This window comes from Perognathus longimembris, chromosome 1, assembly GCF_023159225.1.
Source record: "Perognathus longimembris pacificus isolate PPM17 chromosome 1, ASM2315922v1, whole genome shotgun sequence".
Classification (NCBI taxonomy): domain Eukaryota; kingdom Metazoa; phylum Chordata; class Mammalia; order Rodentia; family Heteromyidae; genus Perognathus; species Perognathus longimembris.
Genome location: NC_063161.1, coordinates 62,346,861 through 62,372,192, shown reverse-complemented (window position 1 = coordinate 62,372,192; position 25,332 = coordinate 62,346,861). Strand labels below are relative to the sequence as shown.

General features: G+C 36.5%; 1 protein-coding gene across 2 annotated transcripts in view; it reads right to left on the bottom strand.

The window, feature by feature from the left end:
* Abcd2 (ATP binding cassette subfamily D member 2) overlaps positions 1-25,332 on the bottom strand; it is a 69,329-nt gene that overhangs the window by 32,041 nt on the left and 11,956 nt on the right. The window contains exons 4-6 of one of the 2 annotated variants that reach the window (XM_048366460.1): positions 16,409-16,577; positions 15,338-15,432; positions 12,407-12,552 (exon numbers count right to left, since the gene is read on the bottom strand). In XM_048366460.1, coding sequence (XP_048222417.1) covers positions 12,407-12,552; positions 15,338-15,432; positions 16,409-16,577 — 410 coding nt within the window. The remainder of the gene's footprint in view (positions 1-12,406; positions 12,553-15,337; positions 15,433-16,408; positions 16,578-25,332) is intronic. The other variant, XM_048366470.1, reaches the window with a different exon arrangement.

Genomic DNA, 25,332 nt, shown 5'->3' with positions numbered 1-25,332 from the left:
CTCCCAGACAGTATAGATGTATATAATGTTAATATGTACCACCATTTTATCAATTACATAATAAAAAGCATAGCTCAAAAACATAAAATAACTACTAGTTGGCTACTCAGCTCATTAGCAGAAACCTGCTTTTCTTTCATTTTGCAAGTAAGGATGGGAAGAGAGGAAAAATCACAATTAAAACAAAAATAAGTTGGTAAACCACTTCTAAATATGAAAAAGGACAAAAATTGTTTTACCTACATCTCCTACCAACTTCATAACATCTGTTTTGTGCAACTATTGACACATATAAACATGCATACTATATATAATTTTCTACCAAATCTTGCAGTTATATAATTTCTCTCTACATGTCTTTCTAAACAAATAATTAAATTATATTTTAGCAATGATTAATTTCCCATTGTTTAAAAACTCATAGTAAAGTTTCAAATATTCTTGAACTAAGGCAGTCAAACAACAAAAAAAATGGAAACAATTTTCAGCTACTGCTTTTTATTCTGTCAGGACAGGATTTCAAGAAAATGATAAATCATAATCATCTTAAGTTAAAAAAAAAGAACTATAAATGTGCCCACGAGACTGGTTACTTGATCTGTTGTTAAACAAAATGATGCAACAAAATACGAAATGTACCCACTTGAAAACTGATTTGTATGGTGATTACTTATATAAAAATATTTGATAATAAGATGTACTAAGGACTCATCAAATGCCATTTTATTAAAGTTCCATTTCCTCTGAATTACTGTTTTATGGACCATGAGGAATGTTCATAAATAACACATTCTGTCTACTTAATGAGTTACATAGTAACTAAAGATACTTAGGATTTATTAATAGTTGATTGAAAATATTATAATGAAGCTAGTTACCATGGAACTCTCTGGAAAGACTGCAAGATGAAGGATGAAAAGAAACATGGACTCTATGGTTTCCCTCATAGGGAATAATTAGTACAGGTTTAGTCTAGTCACAACAGAGGATCACAAGAGCCAATAGCTATGCCCTTATGAACACTTAAGATGATGCTAAGTGAAATGAACTCCATTTCATGGAAACGAGTGTTATATCACTGTTGCAATTACTTTCAACATGCCATGTGAAACTTTTGTTGATGATCCTCTTGTATCCCCTTCCTGTGGTTGTCCCTGTGCTATCACTATAATCTCATCTGAGTACCCTGGATACTGTATATACTGGTATTAGAACTAGGGAAGGGAAAGAGAATATCAAAATCGAGAGACAAAGGATAAAAAGACAAATGACTCCAAAAGCAATACTTGCAAAGCCATTTGGTGTAAACTAACTGAACAACTCATGGTGGGAGAGGGTAAGGGGGAGGGGGGAGTGAGGTAACAAATAGTACAAGAAATGTACCCATGGCTTACATATGAAACTGTAACCCCTCTGTACATCACTTTGACAATAAATAAGTAATTATTATTAAAATAAATAAAATACACACACACACACACACACACACACACACACACAAAGATGAAGGATGACACTGAATCGTTTTGAAATGACAGGAAATGAAAGCCCAGGAATTCCATGTTAATACCATTAGTTGGCATATGGCTCTCTTTCCAGTTTAAAGGCCTGGAATTTAACATTTTGAGTGAGCTCAAGTTCCTTTAATGTTACCAAAGTTATACATAATAGATGAGTAGTTAAATACCCTTTACTAAACTTTCCTTTCTAGCTCTATATACCTGCTCAGATTATCTTCTAAATATTTCAGGTGGATCAGTTACCATGTCAGAATGTTACTCACTTATTTTCTCTGGCCAATGAAGAAGGGGTCCCTGCAATCTATCCAGTCCTAGCAACAAGGCAACGAGCTTACTAATAATTAGGAACAATCAGCCTATGAATATTAAGTAGTTTTAATTAACTTGAAGCAAAATGCAGAACTACCCCTAACTGCTTTACAAAAGGTATTTGAATAAACCCATTAGTATCACTACACAAATTAATTATTATTAAACAATGACTATAATGAGGTTTATTTGGAATCTGGAATTCTTTTAGAAATTAAAAAAAATTTTTTTGTAAGTCCTGGGTCTTGAACTCTGGGCCTGGGCACTGTCCCTGAGCTTCTTTTGCTCAAGGCTAGCATTCTACCACTTGAGCCACAGCGCCACTTCTGGCATTTTCTGTTTATGTGGTACTGAGTAAGGAATTGAACCCAGGGCTTCATGCATGCAAGGTAAGCAGTCTACCACTAAGCCACATTCCCAGTCCCGTGGAATCTGGAATTCTTCCATGTGCATTCACGTTAAAACTATTAACTCTAATAGAGTAAAAACATTTGAGATAAATTCATATCCCACAAGTATATCATTTTATAGTATTAAAAATGTCTGACTATTTTTACATTTTGCATTACATGCACACTTTTCTGTTATCATTTAATACGTGACAGTTCTTTTTTTCTTTTTCTTTTGCCAGTCGTGAGGCTTGAACTCGGGGCCTGGGAACTCTGCCTGAGCCTCTTTTGCTCAAGGCTAGCACTCTACCATGTAAGCCACAGTGCCACTTTCAGCTTTTTCTATTTTTGTGATACTGAAGAATTGAACCTAGGGCTTAAGCATTCTATCACTAAGCCACATTTTCCAGTCCCCAGTTCTTTTTTTCTACACATTTTTTTTTAAAAATTCACTTATTGTTATCATAAAGGTGATGTACTGAGGTATTCTATTACATTGAGTCAGGTAAATGAGTACATTTCCTTTTGTACAGTGTCATCTGTTCCCTCACTCTCTCCCAGTCCCTTCTTCCCATTTCCACCACGTTGTGTAGTTCACTTTCATCAGTGTCTAGTGAGCTCCACTGCTGTACTTTTTCACCCTTGTTCCCTTGAGATCTGTGCTCTCTCCCCACCCTCCCAAAGATATGCACATGAATAAACCATACATAAAGAAAAGAATACAGACCATCAGCCACATATAAAAATAAATTTAAAAATAGAAGAGAGATCTCTTGTTTCTATATCTTGGATATTATTGTTTATATTTTTGTTATTTTATATCCAAAATAAGTCAAAAGACAATAAAAATATTAACTTTGTCTTTGTGATTGCAGCCTCTGGAATGATCATCTATAGTGACAAATTCTCCCTATACTGAGGCCACATTAAACAAATGTTACAGGTAAAAATGGAACTGGAAAGATTTACAAACAGAAAAAAGTGAGTCTTTTATATTATAAAATTTAATTGGGAATAATACTGATAAGATGTGCGTGCAATTTTAGCTCAGAGGCAAGTATGTGTTAAATTTAAGAATAATGTACCATTGAATACTTCTGTGTTGCTGTAGCAGTAAAAAGCTAGCAATGTAAAAGCTATAAAATATGTCTATTAATAATTCATTAAAGGCACAAGTTGGGACCAATCATGTCATCAGACTTTCTCATGTACCGCAAGAACAAGATTTGAGTCATAAATGCTTAACAATGCCATCTCTACTATTCTTAAATAAAAGAGACACCCAACTGAAAAGAGATATTTACTATTAAATTATGTCTTTGTAGAAAGAATTTTCAGTTTCCCAAGCAGAGATGAGCACAACCTTTGAAGAGCAGGGGCCATGTTTTATTTCCAGATAATTAAGTTCCATTAGTAGGAGCATCAATGTATTGCCAAGCCATTAGGAATCAACTTTAAAGACTGACTAGATAACACTAGATTACTATATAAATTTCCCTATTTTTGACCTAAAATTCACAATTCCACTTGTTTTACCCTAATAATTGAGACTCATAAAATGTGGGAAATTGTTACATAAAGAAATTATCTTTTCGGGTTTTTAAAAATAAATTAGCAAATAGAAGAATTAAATATGAAAAGTATCTTTAAATATGAAAAGTATCATTTCTCCAGGCAACTAGAAAATCATGATTATATTTATAGATTCTCTAATATCAAAATAGATTTATTAAAAGCTAAACTATCCTAATTACTGCATACAAGGTACCATAAGTATAAGATTTATAGTTCAATCAACCAACTATCCAGAGGAATTTGTACCAAGTTTACCTCTGGATCTAATAGCTAAAAAGCAAGCAGTAGGCGTCAACTAGTTAATGTGTTTGTGTGTATATTCATATCACCTGACCTTGCATATGCTTACATATATATTTATCACTTAAATCTAACTTCCACATAAGAGAGAAAACACGCAGTCTTTGTGTCTCTGAGCCTCCTTTGACAAACTAACAGAATGAATACCAGGAATCTGGAACATGGGTTGTCAGGGAGTGGGGAGGTCAAGGAAAAAACAGACAAATAGAGAGAGGAAGGGTGAGTAAACACTGTCATAACATTCAGGGTACACATGGAACCGGGTAATTTGAGGGGATGGGTGGTGTGAGAGCCTGAAAATGCAAGCTGTGAAGCCCCGAAAGGAATGGGAGGATGGAAGGCCTCCTCCCAGAGCCCTCAGGAAAGCTGAGAGTTAGTCTCCAGAAAGGTCAATCAGTCCAGGCTTAAGGGGAACTCAGACTTGTATCCTGGGTGTGGGCTAACTCCACCCTAAACTGTGGGAACCTGAGGGTAGATTCAGGTTTATTCAAATTGTAAGCTGTTTACTATTTAGCTCCCCTTCCAAGAATAAGAAGGTCACCTACCACTTATATACAAAATATTGTCCCCGGTAAGTTTGTGCCTTACTTCCTTGCCACAAGACCAATGGAAACCTTGGTTAATGGAACCTTGGGATCTGAAGCTGGAGGAAGGCTACAGGCTCCCGGCACCCAAACCTCAGCTCCATTACTGTGTCACTCTGTTAGGGCAGATCAGGGAGCATGGTGGGTTGCAACAGGGTGGAGTTGGGAGAGATGGAGGGGAAGGATGAGCAGGGTGATATTGATCAAGATGCATTATGCTCACAAACTGACAAGTTGAGTGGAAACCCTTTGTAGATCTACTACAGGATAAATAAAAAATGAAAATGAAGATTTGTTCAATGGTGGCTTGACATGGGCAGTGTTGCAATCCAACACCTACTCTCCCAGTGCAGGGGTGTTGACTTTGGGCAGTAGAACCACTCAGTGTGACCTACTGGTTGTAAAGCTCTTGAGAAGGCTAGGCTGAAGCCATTTTTTATGTTCTTCCTATTAGCAGCACAAATCCACATTCTACCAGGCAATGGCTTGCCTAGCTTTACTCTTAAATACACACTTGTTTTCCAAAAGAGACTGTGTGTTCTGGCATTCAAAGATTCATTAAGAATCAAAAGGTTCAAAAGCCAGAGACCCTGCTGTGTGCCAGTGACTCACACATACAATCCTTGCTACTCAGGAGGCTGAGATAGGAGTATCTGTTCCAAGCTAGCTCAGGCAGCTAAATCCATGTGATGAAGTAACCACTAAATTACCACTTGTAGTTCAAGAGGTAAAATGCTAGCTAGTCTTGAACAAGTGAAAAAGCCATAATGGGAGGATGAAGCCTTGAATTCAAGCCCTAGTACTAACACCAGAAAAAAAGAAAGGAAGGAAGGAAGAAAGGAAGGAAGGAAGGAAGGAAGGAAGGAAGGAAGGAAGGAAGGAAGGAAGGAAGGAAATTGAGGGAATATTTTTTAGAAATTACTTAAAATTTTAGATGGCAGAGGACATAATCTTGCTTGAAAATAATTGAACATAGTTTAAATTAAAGGAGTTAAGGAGTTTTAACTTTCATATAAGAATACAGTTTCATGCATGCTAACATAAAAACAGTAGCCTAGTATCTATGCTAAATTTTATATTAAAACTGGCTTAGATGACCTTTCTCCCTCCCATCCCTACCCTCTGTTCACTGAGGACCTCTGCCTCCAAACAATAGCCAGATATTCCTACAGATTCAGCACACCAAAACACCTTAACTATGGTACTGAGTGACAAAAGCAGGGATGAAGCATGTTAACTGTTCAAAGAACTCTAGCAACAACTCAAACACCGTAGATTTGGCATTAGACATACCTAAATTCAGATGCTAGCTCCTGTTTACTAGATGACTTCAACCTGTTTCTCATCTATAAAATTAGGACCTACTGACCTTACATCATAGAGAACCAAAACTTACATAATATATGTACAATAGTGATTGCTACATAGTAACTGTTTAACAAGTGAAAAAAAATGTCAGAGATGTTTTCATTTTAATGCTTCATTTAAATTAAATGAGCCTAAAGTGGTCACAGCATTCTCAGGATGAAATCAACTTTAGTTTACTTAATTTAAAAATGATATAGGCTATAGCACTAGAGGGAAGAAATGGAAATTCATTAAAGACAACCATCATTAAATGTAGGTACTTTTAAAAGTTGAGAATTCATGTTCTAACTTCTTGTTCCCACCTCCCAAAAAAAAAAAAAACCCAAACAGTTGAAGAATATAGAATTTTTTGAAGAAAATACAAACTATAAAGATTGGTAGTTTTTACTTTTCAGAAAGTCAAATCAGTGCTAAGGATATGAATATAATCATCTGAGAAAATATTTAAGGTCAAATACATGAGGCTATTTTTCATCACAGGAAAATATATTATTGTGATGATTTTATTCATATGAAAATGAGAAGCACTGAATACAGAAAGTCTATATCTGAAGACTTGGTAAATAAACTTTAACCCCAACTCTGAACTGTTATATAATTGTTATAAATTTAATCATTTAAAATACTAGTTAACATGACTTATGAAGAACAAAATACATACTATTCATACATAAGTAGACAGAAACCAAGTTACCTATATTTAATTTACTATACACTTTAAGTCATAGTGTTGCTATTCTTACTTAGAATAAAATGCTAAGTTTTTTATGTTTCATTAAATTTTGAAATGTGAGTCATGTCTATTAAATAGTATTTATATCTAGTTTAGGAGATTATGCAGTGTGGCACTTGAATTTAAGACCCTGGAAATGAAATACTAAATAAATATTGAGCTGGCAAATGTTGGTTTGGGTTTTTTTTTTTCTGTAGTTTCAGGAAATCTATTGGCAAAAGGAAAATAAATAATGAGTGTAGAATCCACTGTTGTGTTTCATTATGGTTTTTTTTCATGAAGCATTAACAGTCTGTAAAATTTATCATATAAAATTGGGTCACTTATCTGGGGTCCCATGACTCATGCTTGTAATCCTAGCTACTTGGGAAGCTGAGATCTGAGGATCAAGGTTCAAAGCCAGATACCTGCCAGAATAGTCCACCACATTCTTATCTCCAGTGAACCAGCAAAAAAGGCACAAATGAAGCTGTGGGAGAGTGCACGCCTTGAGCAGAATAAGTTAGGATCAGTACCCTGGCAGAGCTCAAGCCTGATGGGCATACATAAAATGGTGTCACTTAAAAGAGGAAAGATGCTTGGTGGAGGCTATAAAGGAGGAAACAATAAACACTTGATGCACTCAGACACCCTAAAAAGTAAGCAAAAGAACTTCAGCAAAAGAAACTCTTCAGCAATACTTAAGGACCTTGAGGAGAAGCAGAGGTGTGGTTAACGTGGTAGAGCAGAAGCCTTGAGCAGAAAAACCAAATGAGAGTGCAAGCTCTGAGTTCAAGCTCTAGGACCAGCACATTTACCAAACAAAAGAGAGTTTAAGTTTTCTTTTATTTCATTAAATTTTGAAATGTGATTCATGCTTCTTTATTAAACAGTATTTATACCTAATTTAGGAGATTAAGAGAGGCCATTTAAAGAATGAAGTATTCTGGTATGTACTGATACTTATTTGTTAAAATGAATGCAGGGAGAAACATTTTTTAGTGTAGAGTTTTTGAGGGGGAAGTGGTGTGAGACTGCACTGTGTAGCAGTGTTCAAACAACAACAACAAAAACCTTGTGTTTATCTGTGATATTGCTGAGCACTGGGAAAATGAAGGCAATACTATCCAGGCCAAATGACAATACTGTTCTATTTTCTATTTCCTCATTTTGAATATTGATAGCATTTTTTGCCTTCCTTGAGCCTTTCTAGCTATTGAACTCAGGGCTCTTGAACTCAGGGCTCTTGAACTCAGGGCTTCACACTCTCATTTGGCTTTTTCTGGTTAAGGCTGGCTCTCAACCATTTTAAGTCACACCTCAACTTCTAGTTTTGAGCTGGTTAATTGGAGATAAGAAACTCCCCAATTTTTCTTCCCAGGCCAGCTTCAGTGATCCTTAGATCTCAGCCTCGAGTAGCTAGGATTACAGGCACATGGCTTCCTTTCTGGCTTTCACTGCACTTAGTTCATGACCACAGAGACCACAAAAGATGTAAGCTATCCAATGAGAAGGACCATGTTATAATTCAACTTCCATGGAATCTTCTAGCAGAGCTTTAGTACAATTAGTCAATCAGTTAAAATGGAGGGATAATAACTTCCCTGACATATAAAGCAGTCTCCTAGCCATGTCTTCCTTTCTGTCTTTTCTGTTCTCTTTCCTTTTGAAAATGTGTCACTGCTAGGGATGTAGCTGTAGATGCTGAGTTAGAACAAGGGCTCAGAACACACGAGGCCCTGGATTCAGTTGTATGCAACAAACAAATGAAAGCTGATCAATTTAACTAATTTAATTTGATCATTATAATACTATCCCCATTCGCTTTCCTAATCTTTTACCTCTCAGATTCCATGTGTGTCATGAATGGACAGAAATTTATACATCTCACACTTTCATCCACAGTTCTGAGACATGTGAATCTAATCTATTTCAGATTTTGTTGCATTTAGTATCTGGGTAAACAGCTTTTAGTAGTAAGAAGATAATGATTAAAGTTTCTCTCTTGAATGAATGAGTAGATCAAGAAAATGTGGTATACATACACAAGGGCATTTTATTCACCCATCAGGAAGAATGATGCTACATCATTTGCAGGGAAATGTTTGGATTTGGCAAAGATTATCTTAAGTGAAGTAAGTCAGGACCAGAAAAACCAAGGGTACCTGTTTTTTCTCTCACATGTGGAAGGCAAAGGTAATTTATAAATATATACATATATGTAAATATGTACAGGGTCATATGCATATGTACATTAACATATTTACTAAAGTATGATATATGCGATATATACAGTGCAGTTTCAGCGGTGTAACTCCTTTGAACAAGTAACCTACAATATAAAAAAAAAAAAAAATGAGCCGGGCACTGTTGGCTCACGCCCGTAATCCTAACTACTCAGGGGGCTGAAATCTGAGGATCGTGGTTCAAAGCCAGTCTGAGTAGGGAAATCTGTGAGACACCTATCTCCAATTAACTACAAGAAAACTGAAAGTGGAACCTTGGCTCAAAGTGGTAGAGTGCTAACCTTAAGCAGAAAAGCTTAGGGACAGGGCCCAGGCCCTGAGTTCAAACCCCAAGACCGACTGACTAAATACCAGGATGCTAGAACTTGAGGTGTCAGGGGAAGAGGTCAAGGGGAAGGGGAGTAGACAAATGAATCGAAGAAAGGTGGGAGAACAGTCATAATATTCAATGTACACATGTGAAAGTGGAACCAGGTAACTCAAGGAGGTGGGTGGAATTCAGAGAGGTGGAGGAGCATGCTTGAAGGGGTGACACTTACCAAGATTCATTGTACTCATAAATTGACATGTTGAATGGAAACCCCTTGGTACAACTACTTAAAGGTAATAAAGTAACTACAATGCTCTCCTGAGACATTTCTGCCAAGGAAGAGTAATGAGCACAGAAGAACCAAGGGAGAATTACATGGTGGTAGAATCGCTGTGATAGTGGAAGAACTGCTCTGTAGTACAAGACCAGGCAGGACTTTGTAAATAACAAATGCTTCCTGTCATTCCTTCTCCTCCTCCTGTCAGATACTTCCTGTCCTCATTTGGTGATGGTTAGCACATTCTGTTTTGTTAGCAGGTGAAGTAAATAAATGCACAGAAGGCTAACTGATTACAAAATCAGCTGGCAGCTGATTACAAAAGCTCACTGGGGGATAAGAAGCAAGCCCCCAATTAGTGGGGGCATGGAAGCAAGAGCAGGGGTTCCCAGTTCCATCTTTGAAGACAGAGAAAATTGGCAAAATGGGATCTGCATTCAGGTGAAAGGCTTTAGTTGGTGGTCAGGGCAGCTAGAGCAAGGAGTCCGGCTCCACTGTCAGGTGGGGAATTTCTCTGCTTAGGACATGCAGTCTCAAGAAGATGACAATTGTCAAAATAGTTTTCCAAGATACTATCTGAACAAAACTCAGTATTTTACCATCTGTCATCCCATTGATGTAGTGCCCACTGACATTTTAGATGAGATGGGTTTATCTTTTCCTATCCCACCATTAATTAAGATAGGGTGAGGGGAGACTGTCTCAAAACTAAATTTATATAGCACATCTCTGTATTCTTGATTGAAGGCCCAAGTTTTGTTTTCTCCAGTTCTCATTATTAACATTGCTAAAGTATCAAGAGACTACAACTGGGAAATTATTGACATGCTTGCACAATTTCCCAGGAATTGAAGTGAGTCAACTTATAAACTGCCAATAGCAGTGTGCGTGTGTGTGTGTGTGTGTGTGTGTGTGTGTGTGTGTGTGTAGAGCTGGTTAAAAAGTAAGTAGCTTAAATATGTTTTTATCTCAGCAAATATTTACTAAGTATTGTTCAAGGTTTAGTGGCTTAATATGTATAACAAGAACATTTTCCTTTTGATACTGCATGATATTACTAGAAGTCTACTGTCATAGTACAAGAAATGTATCCAATGCCTAACGTATGAATCTGTGACCTCTCTGTACATCACTTTGACAATAAATAAGAAAAGAAAAAGAATAGAGCAACATAAAAAAGAAGTCTACTGTCATAAAAGCTACTCTATTTTCTCCATGAAAATAACTACTCATGTACTTTTGCATTCAATCAGTACACAAAGAGCTACCCATTACCTACCAGGAAATATTTCATAAAACTTAAATAAAGGCTGAACTGAGAGATTTGTTTGCTGCCTGTGAAGTTTACATTTGCTTCACTTGTATATTGATATTTTTCTTTTTATCCCTACCAAACTAGAAATTAATCTAGGTACCAATGTTATAAGGTAATGGGAAATTCAATTATAATATTCATTAATGAGAATAGCCTAAGACTAAAGTTGGAGGTTATTTCCTGACAAATATTTCAAAATAAGTTGTATTGCAACTTTCTTTTAAATAATTCATAAGGAATGAGCCACATTTAGACTCTCTCAGTTTACACATGCATTTAGATAAACTTAGGCCATTGAAAGGAGATCTTATTAAAAAATGTATACATAAATTGTAAATTTTCATGATCCTAAGAAATATATAATCAAGATAAAAATAACTCTATATAGTAATTATTTAAAAACAGATTAGCCTTAAAATATAGACATCTTACTCTTATTATTAGGTTGCATTTGATCTTCTTGCTTGGGCAACAATAAGTTTCATAACTAAGTGATTTATGTTTGTTGCAAATTAACAGGTCTCCCTTCGGGAAAACATGAACTTATGCACTTGCACAAATGTATTCACTGCTTGGAAATGTCTTAAGTCATTCAGGTCAAAGGTCTATTAAAGAATAGTTTCTTTCATACTAATATAGAATCTACAATGGCTAAGATAGTATGATTTACACTAAGAGAACAGATATTCTTAGTAGAACAGTTTTCCTCGTAATTCTATGTCTTACAACATGAGTAGAAAATTAAGAGTATTCTACTTATTACAATTTCTGAAACTTGAACTCTGTGGGGGGGGGGTGTCAGTATTGGGACTTAAACTCAGGGCCTTTAGGTTTTATCATTCAAGGCTATTTAACCCTTAGTAGTAAAACATGAAAAAATTATAGGGCCAGAGAGAGGGGCAGGAGGAATGTCTCTTGTTCAAGTCCCATTTCATCCATCAAAAACAAAACATTCTAGACTCTGTTACATTGTGTTGTGGCACTTCTAAACCATTTTGAACTGAACATTTCAGAAGTAATGTCCTTTTCCCTATGCTAACATTTTCATTTATAAACCAATTTTAATTAAGATACTTAAAATTGTTACTCATGAAGCATAATCAGAAACTCTTAAACATAAATGGACAACTTTAGCATGGAAGAATGTCAACAGCTTAATGGAGAGTTATGCTAAATATCCAGGTACTCAGAACTTTTTGTTAGAATTTCACATCTAAGGCAGTCTATCCTTTGGAATAGTTTGCTATTCATTCAGGCAAACATCTGTAGTCACTGGGTATTCATTACATATCATCAGATGTGAGAATGAAAAGTAATAATATTATGCCAGAAACTATTATAATCAAATCAGTAACGAAAGATTTGGGGATCACTGTATTTTTATTTCCTTAATGGCTCTCTCAGTGAAAAAGATCCTTGAGATTATCAATCGAAGAGTATGAGAAATGAAGATAATTCAGAAATGGAAGGATTTTTTTTTTAATGTTAAAAGATGACCTACCTTTGTGGGATATAGAACATATGTTGAGGAGATGGTTTGTAGAGGGTCCCTTCATACACCGGCCAGAGCCCGCTTAAAATTCGGAAGAGAGAACTTTTCCCACAGCCATTGGGACCGGTTATTAAAAGATGCATTCCTTCTTGTACCTAAAGTCAGAAATCAAATTACAAACTACAACATTTTAAATTATGTCATTTGGAAGCATTTAAAAGGCTTTTTTCTTTAATTTTTGAGAACATTCAGTCACATGGGTGACCTCTGATGGGCCAGAAATCAAAGAAAAATGGATCAGGGTTGAGAATCTCCTGTCTGGTTTTGACTAATATCTAAAATTAAAAGTATCATAATTTAATTGCAAAAAAAGACTAATTTCCTGAAATAAATACTGGCTTTGCGATGATTTTTTTCTTGTCCCAATATGGGACTTGAACTTGGCCTTCTCTGCTCAAAGCTCTACCTTGAGCCACAGATCCACTGCTGGTTTTTTTGCTGGTTAATTGGAGATAAAAGTCTCACACACTTTTCTGCCCATGAAAGCTTTCAACTGTGATCCTCAGATCTCAGCCTCCCAAGTAGCTATGATTCAGACATGATCCACCATTGCCTGACTTCTAATGTTTTAGCTGAAGTTTTGTTATCAGATATCCACACAATACAACCACATGGGAATAAGAAAATTTGTATTAAAATATGTTAAATTTCATTTAATTTATATTAGTGGTTGATTAAGCTTGTATTGAATTCAAATACAACTGAAAGCCAACTCTGTAAAGCACCATTTTCTGAAGTCAACCAAATTACCAATTTTGCATTTCAGCCATCACAAAAAAGTCCATACCCAGAGAGAAAAGGTAGATTTGAATTGTTTTGTCCACAGATGTAGAAAAGAGATTTACCAAAACTAAGATGAGAAAGAAAGAGAAATGTAATTTAGTCCTTTGCTGATAAAATATATAGTCTGTTCTCCATACTAACAGGCTGTAGAATTGAAGATTCAACAACTGTTGATTAAAATGATTCAAAGGAAGAAAACTGTACCTGCTCTAAAAACAGACATGTTTTTCTGTGTACCATTTTATATGAGGGACTTGAGTGTCAGCAAATTTTGATAGCCACAAGGTGTCTTGAAACTGATTCCTACAAGATACTGATGGAAAACTGTGTGTATGCACATACATACAATGTGATATACATATATAAGTACATATTACATACATATGTAAGTACATATATGTATATATAAACAATGGTCATTTTCTACATACATAAATATTCCATACTTACAGTATCCAATGATAAAAATAGTGTCATAGATGTTTTCTTTTAATTATTTTTTCCTGTGACTTGAACTTGAACCAAGGTTTTCATATTGCATTTGGCTTGCTTGCTCAGGGTGGATGCTCTACCACTTGAGCCATGCCTCCAGTCCAGCATATTGCTGGCTAATTAGAGACAAACTCATAAACTTTTCTGCATGGGCTTGGCTTTGAACTGTTATCCTTCAGGTTTCAGCTTCCTCAGTAGCTAGGATTATAGACATGAGCCACTGTTGCCAGGCTCGCTTATCGTATTTTTAAAATTTAAGTTCAAATAAATTTCATGAGTGTCTACTATACTCAGTAGGATGAAGAAGTTGTATTACTGTGTTAAATAAAGGATACTGTGAACAATAAGAAAAAGGAATATCCTTTAAAAATTGTTTTTCTTTTCCCTAAGAACAAATGTTGGTAGTCAATAAGACAATCAGTGCAAAATGAAAGAATTAGAGAGAAATCTGCAGGGTATCTGTAACGATTGCTTTGTAGTGAATGGATATTCATACCCAGCATCAGTGATGTGGATTTTTCAATACTGAAAACTCAAAGATGAAGGGCATCATTTTGCCAGCATCAAAGAAAATTCTGCAACAAACCTTGAATGAATTTTATGATGTGCTTCCTCTTTCACTAGACAAGATTAAGAAAGTTTAAATTTATACAAGCTTTCATGTTTCTTCCCAAGCGACTTTTTAAAGATATATACCATGATGAGACACACAATCTCTCAAAATATCTTAAAAGTATACATCTTTTAGATTTATTGATTTCTAACTTAGGGAGTTATATTTTACTATAAAATATTATAGAAAGTTGTGTTGCCCCTGTATTGATTTAAAATAAATAGGTTTCTAGAGGAAGAGATTGTCATCTTTTTTTTTTCCACCTTCACAATTAAAGACACCATTTGTAGAAGAAAAGTCACTAAATGAAGAATGCTTTTTACCTCATACTATTTATCAAGCCAGAGAACTTATGCCAAAAATATTAATACCAACTGGCCACTAGTGGCTCACGCCTATAATCCTATCTATTCAGGAGACTAGATCTGAAGATAGCAGTTAAAAGTCAGCCTGATTATAAAGCCCATGAGACTCTGTTTTAAGCCAGCAAAAAGCCAGGAGAGGAGCTGTGGCTTAAGTGATATTTTCTGCTTAGTTTTCATAATCAAGACATAAAGTATTAAATAGAAGGTTATTCTCCAAAGAAAGCAAAGCTAAATTTAATTCTATGAATCTTCTTCTTTTTCTTAATAGTAAATGTGATTACTCAACGTATTATAATAGTCATATTATTTTTGTAATTTCTGTAAGGAAAAATTAAAATTCATTTCCATATACTGATTTATGAAGAAATTTCCTATTTTCCCCAAAGCTACCTGGCATAGGCTCATAGTGTCATTTTGATTTTTGACCTGATAATAAAGCAATAGAAATTCCTCTTTTCTCTCTGCTCCTAGGAACTAACTGCTTCTATACCCGAGCCACTGTGCATACCTTTGATCTCTCCTCCTTCCACATGCTCCTCCAAGTATTTGACATAAGGTACATGAATTCTGAGTTCTTTTGTATTAGTGTGATAGAAACAATCAGAGAGCTCATGAGTATCATCTTACTTTGAAGTTTAGACTGGAAGCCACAACTTCTCCCGCTGGCGTAATGATGGGAACATTTTCACAAATAATTCCATGATCCACATCAATAACTTTTCCTATAATTAAGGATTAGCTTATGTTACAAAAGCTATCAGAGTTTACTGCTAATTAAATACCTGAAAGTATAATACAGTATAATGGGGAGATGTAATTATACACAAAACTCATATTCATAACTCATAGGAAAATAGAAATAGATATGAAACAAAGTTTAATGAATATTTGTATATTTTTGACACATCTATTTAGGAAATCTTTTCGAGGAACATTATTTTATAGTAGTCCAATGTCAACATCATTATGATAACACAGCTAAATGTAATCTTTATAACCCAGCCATATGTTTTACAGCTAATTTTCCCTATATCAGTCTTTCTTACAGAAAAGAAAAATCTCCAAAAATGTAATTAAGAAATTGGACAATATATTATAATACATAATGACCAAACAAGTTTAGAAACAGAAGAAAATGAAAAACAATTTGACATTTGCTCTAATTGTATTGGCTAACTGAATTTTAAGAACAAACAATTTATTCAGCCACATGTTTCTAAATATAATTCAGGACATGTTTTCCAAAGTAAAAGTAGCATAATTTTTTTGTCAGTTGTGAGGCCTGAACTCTGGGCCTGACAGTTGTCCCTGACCTCTTCAGCTCAAGGCTAGCACTCTACCTCTTGAACCACAGCGCCACTTCCAGTTTTCTGATGGTTAATTGGAGATACGAGTCACATGGACTTCACTGTCTGGGCTGGCTTTGAACTGCGATCCTCGGATCTCAGCTTCCTGGATAGCTAGGGTTACAGGTATGAGCCATCAGTGCCCAGCTGGTATAGCATTTTTATTGTATCTAGTCACTGCCCTTCACACTGCAATGCTAATTTTAGGGATTGCAGCTTATATAATGTTGGCTATTTAAATAATGATCCCTTATAAATATTGAAAGGTATCTTCTAAAAAAATCCCCTTAGCTCTGTTGATAAAATAATACTTAAATATAAGGAAAGTATAATAAGCAGTAGGGTTTGATACCTTTAATTTCCCGTGTTTCACTGAGGGGTAATTCTATGTTAGTTCCATTCATGCTCTGATTTTCAGGCTCTTGAGTGACAGCAGCTCTTTTATAAATGCCTCTCTTCACTTCATCAAATACCCAAAACATATTATACACTCGAGCAGTATAGCCTGCTAATTCAGTGACCTAAATTAATAGAGAGAGATAAAATTAAGTTACTATATCCATGATAGGCCTTAAAATAAGTATGAAATTTATATGAGCTTCTTCATTTAATTTTTATTTTTCCAGTCCTGGTATTTGAACTCTGGGCCTGGGTGCTGTATCTGAGCTTCTTTTACTCAAGGCTAGAGGGTGCTCTTTGACCCACAGTGCCACTTCCAACTTTTTCTGTATAGTTTATTGGAGATAAGAGTCTCATGAGCTGGCTTCGAGATCCTCAGATCTCAGCCTCTTGAGCTAGGATTACATATGTGAGCCTACAAAGCCTGGCTTGATGTAATATTAGAGATTCTATTTTATTATATGTGAAAAATAGATAACACATTTGATAACTAATGACAACAAAAGGGAAAAAAGCTTACCAAGGCAACAATAAAACTAGATATCAGTATAACTATATGGGTGTGGGTGTGTGCGTGTGCACGCGCATGCATGCATGTGCATGTGCAAACCACTCCTGAGGCTTGAATTCGGTGCCTGGACACTGCCCCTGACCTTTTTTGCTCAAAGATAGCACTCCAGGGGCTGGGGATATGGCCTAGTGGCAAGAGTGCTTGCCTTGTATACATGAGGCCCTGGGTTCGATTCCCTAGCACCACATATACAGAAAATGGCCAGAAGTGGCGCTGTGGCTCAAGTGGTAGAGTGCTAGCCTTGAGCAAAAAGAAGCCAGGGACAGTGCTCAGGCCCTGAGTTCAAGGCCCAGGAATGGCCAAAAAACAAACAAACAAAAAAAGATAGCACTCCACCATTTGAGCCACAGCTCCACTTCTGGCTTTTTGGTCATTAATTAAAGGTAAGAGTTTTACAGATGACTGATGGGGCTGGTTTTGAACCATGATCCTCAGCCTCTTGTATAGCTAGGCTTACAGGCATGTGCAGCTGGTCCCAATATTAATGTACATTTTATTGGAATTTTAAAACACATAATAAATGTTAATTCAAGCTAAGTTTCAAAATGAGAAATGAGTCTTAAAGATATTTTTACCACACTTCTGATGTGGCCCATGTTCATATGACAGATTTCATTTTCATAGTATTAGAAAGTCAGGGATTGGAAGCATGGTTCAAGAACACCTGCACATAGGTACTAGGCCCTGAGTTCAAACTTCAGTACCACCAAGAAAAAAAGATGAAATTTTAAAATTTCATTTAAAAACATCAGTGACATTATTGTTTTATTCTATTGAAAACAGAGGATTTTAAATAGTAGCTCTAAATCATTTTCCATACATAACCCCAAACCCAGCTTCTTTTCAAGCCACATGAGTTTTAAATTGCAGGAAAAAACATTAAATATATGAATTTTTCTAGGTAATAGTATAAGATAAAATGAAATACATCTTTGTTTTATTTTAGTCCAGAAGGTTCAGGAGGAAGATGCCTCAAGCCTATAATCCTAGCTACTCAGGAGACTGAGATCTGAGAATCAAGGTTCAAAGCCAGCCCTGGCAGGAAATTCTGTGAGACTCTTACTTATTTCCAATTAACCACCAGAAAACCAGAAAGTGGTACAGCACTAGCTTTGAGCCAAAGAGCTCAAGGACAGCATCCAGTTAAGCATGAAAAGCTAAAAAGGCTGTGGGCTCAAGTCCCAGTACTAGCAAAAAAAAACAAAAAAACTTTCAGTAAATCATTTGTAAAAGAACAGAGTTTAAAACTGCATTATCTAGTGGACTTAAGGTTAGCTTAGAAGCTAAATCTATAATAAGGCTCTAGCAATTTATATTGACGTGAAAACCACAAGAGTAAATTAATAGTGAGAATGACTGTTCATAGGAATATCTGAGATGGATAAAGTGATTTTAATCCTAACCCTGAGGGATGCATGTCTGTTACCATTCTTTATTTTTACTAGCTATACACATATTATTCAAAGCATTAAAATGAGTATTAGGAATATAGAAGCGATTAAGAGAACCCTTTTCCCAAGAGATAGAACAAGAGAAGGTGGTGCAGCGTCAGTTGGATGCAGATAAAGACAGAGAAGGAAGATGTAAACTGCAGGGAAGGCAGCTGGAGGTTAGAGGGGAGACAGAGGCTTTATAAATGGTGTGAGAGACTTCATCTGTGAAAGATGGCTAAAGCCTGCAAGATACACAAGTATCCTTATTAGCTGACATTTGTTGAATGCTGAAAGTATACTGTTTCCAGGGTTGTGGAATCTAACTCAGTGGGAAAGGGCTTAGCTAGCCTGTGCAAAGGCCCTGGGTACACTACCCAGTACAACAAAAGAAGAAAAATATATTGTCATCAGTATTCTACATTTATTAACAAGCAATAGTCCTTAATCAGTACCATCATCTTCCCTTTTTTACAGGCCACTAAACAAAAGTACAGAGGGTTTAGGGAAATTAACTAAGCTCACTAAATTGGTAAATACAGAAGCAAGAATGTAAATACAGACACTGATTCCAGAGTCCATAGATGAGGGTTTGTTTTGTTTTCCGTTTTATAGCATTTTTTTTCAAATTTTTATTATGAAACTGATGTACAGAGAGGTTACAGTTTGATACGTTAGGCATTGGATACATTTCTTGTACTGTTTGTTACCTTGTCCCTCATACTCCCCTCCCTCCTCTCCCTTTCCCTTCCCCCCACCCCGAGGTGTTCAGTTCACATACACCAAACATTTTTGCAAGTATTGCTTTTGTAGTTGTTTGTCTTTTTTTACCCTGTGTCTCTCAAATTTGGTATTCCCTTTCAATTTCCTACTTCCAATACCAGTATACATGGTTTCCAATATACTCAGATAAGATTACAGAGATAGTGAAGGTACAAACACAAGAAGGTGATACAAGAACATCATCAATAATAGAAGCTACAGATACACATGGGACGTTGAAAGCAGTTACAACTGTGATATAACAATTGTTTCCATAACATGGAGTTCATTTCACAAAGAATCATCTTATGTGTTCATAGGGGTATAGCTATTGGGCCTTGTGATGCTCTGCTGACTTGCCTAAACCTGTACTAATTATTCCCAATAAGGGAGACCACAGAGTCCATGTTTCTTTGGGTCTGGCTCATTTCACTTAGCATAATTTTTTCCAAGTCCTTCCATTTCCTTACAAATGGAACAATGTCATTCTTTCTGATAGAGGCATAAAATTCCATTGTGTATATGTACCACATTTTCCTGATCCATTCGTCTACTGAGGGGCATCTGGGTTGGTTCCAGATTCTAGCTATGACAAATTGTGCTGTGATGAACATTGTTGTGCTGGTGGCATTCCTGTGATTCTGTTTGTGGTCTTTTGGATACATACTCAAAAGTGGGACTGCTGGGTCATAGGGGAGTTCTATATGCAGCCTTCTGAGGAATCTCCATACTGCTTGCCAGAGTGGTTGAACCAGTTTACATTCCCACCAACAATGAAGTAGGGTTCCCTTTTGGCCACATCCCCACCAACAATTGTTATTGTTAGTTTTCTTGATATATGACATTCTTACTGGGGTGAGATGGAATCTCAATGTTGTTTTGATTTGCATTTCTTTTATGGCCAGTGATGTAGAGCACTTTTTCATATGTCTCTTGGCCATTCTCATTTCCTCATCAGAGAAGTCTCTTTGTAAGTCTTTAGCCCACTTTCTGAGGGGGCTATTGGTTCTTTGCGGTTTTGTTTTGGAAGAAGGTAATTTTTTTAGTTCTGCATATATTTTAGATATGAAGCCTTTGTCCATTGTATGGCCAGTAAAGAACTTCTCCCAGTCTGTGGGCTTTCTGTTTATCTTGCGAGCTATGTCCTTTGCCCTACAGAAGCTCTGCAGTTTGATGCAGTCCCATTTGTCCAAACTTTCTTTGATTTATAGCCTTTCTGGGTCTTTGTTAAGGAAGTTCCATGCTGCGCCAAGGAGGCCAAGTGTTTCTCCTACTCATTCCTTTAGTGTTTTCAGGGTGTCTGTTTTGATTTCGAGGTCTTTAATCCATTTGGAAGTGATTTTGGTGCATGGTGATATATAAGGATCTAGTTTTAGTTTGTTGCATGTGTTGAGCCAGTTTTGCCAGCACCAATTGTTAAAGAGGCTATCTTTCTTCCATACTATTGTTTTAGCTCCTTTATCCAAGATTAAGTAGACGTAGTTCTGTGGGTTCATTTCTGGGTCTTCAATTCTGTTCCATTGGTCTTCAGGCCTGTTCCAGTGCCAACCAATACCAAGCTGTTTTTATTACTATAGCTTTATAATACAGCTTGAAGTTGGGTATTGTAATTCCTCCAGCACTGTTCTTTCTGCTTAGGATTGTTTTTGCTATTCTAGGTCTTTTATTGTTCCATATGAATTTCTGGATTGCTTCCTCTATTTCATTAAAAAATTGTGTTGGGATATTAATGGGTATTGCATTGAATTTGTAGATAGCCTTTGGCAATATTGCCATTTTGATTATATTAATCCTCCCAATCCAGGAGCATGGGAGGTTTTTCCATTTCCTTAGTTCTGACTTAATTTCATTTTTCAAGCTTTTAAAGTTCTCATCAAAGAGGTCTTTCACTTCTTTGGTTAAGGTTATTCCTAGGTATTTTATGGGGGCTATTGCAAAAGGAGTTGCTTTCCTGATTTCAGCCTCAGTCTTCGGGTCGTTAGCATAGAGAAAGGCCGTTGATATTTGAAGGTTTATTTTATATCCTGCAACTTTGCCAAAGTTTGGATCAGCTCTAGTAGCTTGGGGGTAGAGTCTATGGGATTCTTTAGGTATAGGATCATGTCATCTGCACAGAGCGAAAGTTTAACTTCATCTTTTCCTATTTGGATCCACTTTATATTTTCTTCTTGCCTAATTGCTCTGGCTAGGAATTCTAGTACTATGTTGAAGAGCAGGGGAGAGAGTGGACATCCCTGCCTTGTTCCTGATTTTAAAGGGAATGGCTTTAGTTTTTCACCATTTAGAGTTATGCTTGATGTTGGTTTGTCATAAACAGCCTTGATTGTATTCAGGAATGTTCCCTGGAATCCCAGTTTTTCCAGGGCTCTTAGCATAAATGGGTGCTGGATTTTATCGAACGCTTTTTCTGCATCCAGAGATAAAACCATGTGGTTCTTTACCTTGCTCCGGTTGATGTGGTGGATTACATTAATTGACTTGCGTATATTAAACCAACTTTGCATCCCTGGGATGAATCCAGTTTGATCGTGGTGTATGATTTTTTTGATGACCTGTTGAAGTCGATTGGCCAGAATTTTGTTGAGAATTTGTGCGTCTATGTTCATCAGGGAAATAGGTCTGTAGTCCTTTCCATGATGAGTCCCTGCCTGGTTTTGGGATGAGGGTTATACTGGCTTCATAGAATGAGTCTGGTAGTGAATGCTCTCTTTCAATTTCATTGAAGAGTTTGAGAAATATTGGTGTGAGTTCTGTTTTGAAGGCCTTGTAGAATTCTGCAGTGAATCCATCTGGACCTGGGCTTTTCTTGGATGGGAGATCATTTATTGCCGTTTCTATTTCAATACTGGATATGGGTCTGTTTAGAAGGTTTAAATCTTCATGGTTGAGTTTGGGGATATGAATTTTTTTCTAGGAAATCATCCATTTCTTCCAAGTTCTCGAATTTGTTGGCATAGAGGTTTGCAAAATAGTCCTTTATTATTTTCTGAATTTCGGTTATTTCTGTGGTGATGTTACCTGTTTCATCTCTTATCTTGTTTGAGTGTGCTGCCTTCGTTTTTTGGTCAGGTTTGCCAGGGGTCTGTCTGTCTTGTTGATTTTTTCAAAGAACCAACTCTTTGTTTTGTTGATTCTTTCGATGGTTTTTTTCATCTCTAATTGATTTAATTCTGATTTGATTTTAATTATTTGCTTCTATTGACTTGGGGTTTGGCTTGCTGTTCTCTCTCAGGAAAATTAAGGTGCTTCCCTAAATTATTGAATTGCTGTTTCTCCAGTTTGTTGATGTTTGTACTCAGAGATATAAATTTACCTCTGAGTACTGCCTTTGTTGTGTCCCAAAGGAGCTGGTACTTTGTGTCCTCAACTTGGTTGAAGTCCATAAACATTTGAATTTCCGTTTTAAGTTCTTCAATGACCCACTGATGGTTCAGCAGTGTGTTGTTTCGTCGCCATGAATTGTAGGATTTTCTGTGGTGGCTGTTTGAGTTGAACTCTAATTTTATTCCATTGTGGTCTGAGAGAATGTAGGGAATGGTTTTGATACTTCTGAATTTGTAAGATATTCTTTGTGCCCTAAGATGTGATCTATTTTGGAGAATGTTCCATGTGCTGCGGAGAAGAATGTGTATTCTGTTGTTGCTGGGTGGAATATTCTGTAGATGTTGGTTAAATCTAGTTGGTCTATGCAATTATTAAGATCTGTGGTTTCTTTGTTCAGTTTTTGGTGTGTTGATCTGTCCAGCGGTGATAGTGGAGTGTTAAAGTCCCCAACTATCAATGTGTTTGGGTCTATGAATGTTTTCAGAGTCAGTAGTGTTTGTTTGATGAAGTTGGGTGCTCCTGCATTTGGTGCGTAGATATTTAGAATGGTTATATCTTCCTGTAGGAGAGATCCCTTTACTAGTATGTAGTAGCCTTCTTTGTCTCTTCTTACCTTTTTTAATTTGAAGTCAATTTTGTCTGATACTAGGATTGCTACTCCAGCCTGCTTATGGGGGCTATTTGCTTGATAGATTTGATTCCAGACTTTCACTTTTAGAAGATGTTTACTTTTGCTGGATAGATGTGTCTCTTGGAGGCAGCAGAAAGATGGATCTTGATTTTTGATCCAACTTATGAGCCTATGTCGTTTGAATGGAGAATTAAGTCCGTTAATGTTGAGAGTTAGGATTGAGAGATGATAGTTTGTTCCTTTCATTATCACTATCTTGTTTAAAGCTGTGTCTTCCCATTTCTTGATCTGATGTTTACTATTTAGGGTTCATTTCTCTGTCTGTATTGGGATCTTGATTATTTTCCCTGTATAGTACATCTTTGAGGATTTTTTGTAACGCTGGTTTGGTGGAAATATATTGTTTCAGTTTTTCCTTACTGTGGAAGACTTTTATTTGACCTTCGGCTATGAATGAGAGTTTGGCTGGGTACAGAATTCTTGGTTGGTAGTTATTTTTATTTAGTGTTTGGTATACTTCATTCCAGGCTCTCCTTGCTTTCATGGTCTCTGCTGAGTCGTCTGGGGTAATTCTGATTGCTTTTCCTTTATATGTGATTGTTTTCTTCTCCCTAACAGCTTTAAGGATTCTTTCCTTGTACTCTACTGATCCTGTTTTTTTTTTTTTTTTTTTGGCCAGTCCTGGGCCTTGGACTCAGGGCCTGAGCACTGTCCCTGGCTTCTTCCCGCTCAAGGCTAGCACTCTGCCACTTGAGCCACAGCGCCGCTTCTGGCCATTTTCTGTATATGTGGTGCTGGGGAATCGAACCTAGGGCCTCGTGTATCCGAGGCAGGCACTCTTGCCACTAGGCTATATCCCCAGCCCTACTGATCCTGTTTTGATCACAATGTGTCGGTGGGATGTCCTATTTTGGTCTGGTCGGTTTGGGGTTCTAAATGCTTCTTGTATCTGTATAGGCCTTTCCTTCTGGATATTTGGGAAGTTCTCAGCTAATATTCTGTTAAATAGATTGCCTATCCCATTAACCTCTTTCTCCAAGTTTTCTTCAATACCTATTATCCTTAAATTGGGCTTCCTGATCGTGTCTTGATTATCCTGTAGCGATCTGTTTTGTTGATTGGACTGGATTTGTATTGGTTTTTGATCTTTCTCCATAGAATCTAAGGAATCTTCAACTCCTGAGATTCGATCTCTGCTTCAGTTATTCGGGACTGTAGGCTAGCTACTTGATTTCGAATTTCTTTTCCTTCTGACTGGTCTTTCCTGATGATTTCCATGTCATTTCTTAGGTCTTGTATGGACTTCTTTACTTCATTAACTTCATTACTTTGGTTTTGAGTGTTGTCTCTCAAATCTTTAAGCTGGGTAGCTATCCTTTCATTTGACTCTTGAAGTTCATTTATCTTTCTATTTGTGGATGCTCTGAAATTCTCCATTAATTTTTGCTTTGCCTTCTCACGCTCTAGAATAATTGACTGAAGAGATTCAAACTTTTCATTTATCATGTTTATCAGTAGACTTTGTAGAGCATTTTGGGGGTTCTCTTCTATGTTTTTGATTGACTGCTCTGCTTCCTGCTTGTTTTGAGTGGGAGATAAGACTTCATTGTTTGCCATCTTTCTTGTGTTCCTTCTGCCCATTTGAATTGGGAATGCCAGTCTACCAGCACCTGTGAGCACCGTTTAAGACCCAAAGCAGCCCTTACCAAGTACTGTTGTGTCAATCTTACAAGTTCACAATTATATACAGATACCTTGTATACCTGTCTATAAAATTAGATTTGGTGTTCCTAAAGAATACAATTTCAATATAACAACTGATCCTGGGCCCTGTATTCAGTAGTTACTTATTTACTGTTACAACCCTATATGCAATTCTTGTTTTTATATTAAGTTCTTTTAGGACTGGCTTTCTCTATGAACTCCTTTGATTCACTCGGATTAAGCTGGAATACCCTCTATCCAATAACCAGGAGTCAATGGAACCTGGAGGTCCAGGCAGTAAGTCAGGAGGGTAAGTTAGAGGTAGTAAAGAGACATAGATGAGGGTTTTGGGGTTGTTTTTTTTTTTTTTTTTTACAATTTAGAAGCGGATAAGTAATCCTATAGACAAAAAGGGGAAGAATCTAACAGCATAGCAAGCAGAAGTTTAGAGGCAC